This window comes from Sinocyclocheilus rhinocerous, unplaced genomic scaffold, assembly GCF_001515625.1.
Source record: "Sinocyclocheilus rhinocerous isolate Xijiao unplaced genomic scaffold, SAMN03320098_v1.1 scaffold513, whole genome shotgun sequence".
Classification (NCBI taxonomy): Eukaryota; Metazoa; Chordata; class Actinopteri; order Cypriniformes; family Cyprinidae; genus Sinocyclocheilus; species Sinocyclocheilus rhinocerous.
The window spans coordinates 258,397-261,408 of NW_015656019.1; the positions used below are offsets into that span (position 1 = coordinate 258,397).

The following is a 3,012-nucleotide window of genomic DNA, read 5'->3' on the forward strand; positions in this document are numbered from 1 at the left end:
GAGCTCAAGGTCGAAGGCTTTTGGCTTCAGAGTCTGTCACCCAATCAGACTCAGACAAATGGAGCCCCTCTCACCTCCTGTGACAGTCATTTGACCCCCTCACCCCTTGATTGTGCACATAAAAGGTGTTTGTGCCCTGCTCCATTGTCTGACTGCGAGTACCAGCAGGATTTACATCTCTATGGTGGAAAAGCTTTGATCACCTCTCAGCTGGCGCCTCAAAACTCTATAAATACACCACACATGTACACACGCACATCAGCCCTACACCTACAGTCATGACTTTCTTTCTTTCAAGTAAAATCGCTGCACAGCCTCAAGTAGCAACATGATAAAAGACACCAATCTTTATTAAATAGCCTAGTTAAATGTGTTAATACTAATAATCAAAATAATTCTTCTGCAGTTTAGTTCATTAGTTTAAATTTTGGCGGTTCAACTTGGCACAGGTGTGCATTAATTAGCAATTTACAGCGGCTTTGAAAGTGGTTTATTCAGTGAGTAATTAGAGTCAGATTTTGTAATGAGAAATAACTTGTAGCTCTTATTAGATAAAATGTTTATGGTTTGAAGAGCTGATGCTAATTTTGTCCAATGGTGCTTAGATAGATCATAGCGTTTTGGTTTTCACCCACTGTTTGTTTTATTTTTTTGCACTGTAGTCTACACAAATGATATAAACCCCTATAATTAATGGATTTAGCATAGCTTCAGTTCATATATTACTAATTACTGTTTTCTTTTCTCTCTCTGTTTTTGTTTATCTCTGCACAGGTATGCTATACATTGTGGGCTCCTGTCAGAATATGAATCTATTCAGAATAAAATAAAAAATGGTTATCTTTTTAAGGTGAGTGTGCATGTGTGTTCTTTATGCAATGTTCACATGTTTCAAATGTTTTGATAGGATGGCAAATGTGTAGACAAATAGCTTAATTGCTCCATTGTAGAATATTACACTTAAAAATAATTCAATCCCATTAAAAATAATTAAAATATATCAAATACATAATTTTTTTCTGTTTATATGAAATCCAGCCTGTCTAAAGCTCAAATGCAGACAGCAGAATATTGGAACCGTTCAGATGTACTGTTTACAGCTGAGCTCATGTCAACATAGGAAGTAGTTACTTCCAGTTACTTCCTCTTTTAATTACTTCCAGATGCTCCCAGTTACAAATCTGACCCTTAATTATTTACACATTTATTCCTGTGCTTCATGTAGAGAAGAGTTTAAGGGCAGATACAGTGATCTCAGCATAAGGTCGTTTCAGTTGATTTCAGTGGTTGTATGTGTTAGTGGGAGCATAGCATAAGCTTCTGTGAGAGTCAGTAGGGCTGGGTAAAAAATATCGATATCTCGATATTAATCGATTCTCATTTTTACGGAACGATATCTATTCTTAAATCCCAAGAATCGGTTAGTCTAGCCTGTTTTTCAGTTAATGGACGGAACATTGAAGGGCATTTCCCATCCAATATATCGCAATAAGCATTGTGCTTTGGTACTTTTAATATGAAACAAAGTCTCAGATTTCAAATTCTGTCCATTGTATTGCAGTATTCAAACAATAAATGCCGTTTTGGCGCTGTTTAATGTGGAGTGACAGATCGCTGTAGCGCCTCAGTTCAACAGCGTATCCTGTCTCATATAATCGCTCAATCAGTGTTTCATCCACGCAAAGACGTCAATATAACGTATATTCACGTACGTCACGTAACGTCACATTTAGGGGAGACCGGGTATGGTTGTAACATGGGTAGAGTTGTAACACCCCCAGTTTCACCAATCAGGGATAAGATAGGAGTCACATGATCATTTCAGTGTGTACCCACTTCCTCCCAGATCCACACGGATGGTTATCAAGGCTGGAAATAGGCATATGACATATAACTTATATAACATATAAGTTAAATGAAATTACATTTTTAAAATGTTAAGTTAACTTAAACCATTTGTGTTGGGCTACATGAATCATTTACGTTGCATTGACTGAAACTGGGCAGTGGATTTCTAGTTCCCAGCATGCTTTTCATAGGGATAGATCAGGAGAGTAAATGTTGAAATTAAGTGCTGTTTAATGTGTTTTTTAGTAAAGGGAAAGACCTATTAAAGTGTGTTGTTCAGTTATATTTGACATTTAAAAGAGTTTATGTCGATTTTTGAGGTTACCATTACGCTGAAGTGTAGACCTTGTGGTTAGGCTATGGCTACATGACCTCAGACGATGACAACTTTTGTGTTGTCTGTATGGAGCCATTTTCCAACACAAAGCCAATGGAAGTGTGGGTAAAATGTGCTCTATGCAGTCTCTGGGCCCACCAATCCTGCACTCCAGGATTAACTGACTCTGATTAAATTGACTCTGATTGAGAATTCAGACATAGATGCACAAATGTGCACACATTAGTGTTAAAAATAAATATGTAAAAATGTAAAAATAAATAAATAATGCCGTTAAGCAAGTTTGTTCTAGTAGAGTAATTTACACACACATGCTCACACTCGTGAGTTAGCCAGAAAGTGTAAGGGCAGATACAGTGATCTCAGCATAAGGTCGTTTCAGTTGATTTCAGTGGTTGTATGTGTTAGTGGGAGCATAGCATAAGCTTCTGTGAGAGTCAGTAGGGCTGGGTAAAAAATATCGATATCTCGATATTAATCGATTCTCATTTTTACGGAACGATATCTATTCTTAAATCCCAAGAATCGGTTAGTCTAGCCTGTTTTTCAGTTAATGGACGGAACATTGAAGGGCATTTCCCATCCAATATATCGCAATAAGCATTGTGCTTTGGTACTTTAATATGAAACAAAGTCTCAGATTTCAAATTCTGTCCATTGTATTGCAATATTCAAACAATAAATGCCGTTTTGGCGGTTTAATGTAGAGGGACAGATCGCTGTAGCGCCTCAGTTCAACAGAACAGAACAGAGGCGCACGTGAGCTGATCATCTCCTCCACATTAATACCAGTTTCAGCACAAAATAAACATGACTAAACATCTGAA

General features: G+C 37.3%; 1 protein-coding gene across 1 annotated transcript in view; it reads left to right on the top strand.

Moving 5' to 3' along the window:
• The window catches only part of LOC107719222 (regulator of microtubule dynamics protein 2-like), a 33,329-nt gene that overhangs the window by 25,721 nt on the left and 4,596 nt on the right, over positions 1–3,012 (top strand). The window contains exon 7 of the mRNA XM_016526597.1: positions 775–850. Within this exon, the coding sequence (XP_016382083.1) occupies positions 775–850 (76 nt within the window). The remainder of the gene's footprint in view (positions 1–774; positions 851–3,012) is intronic.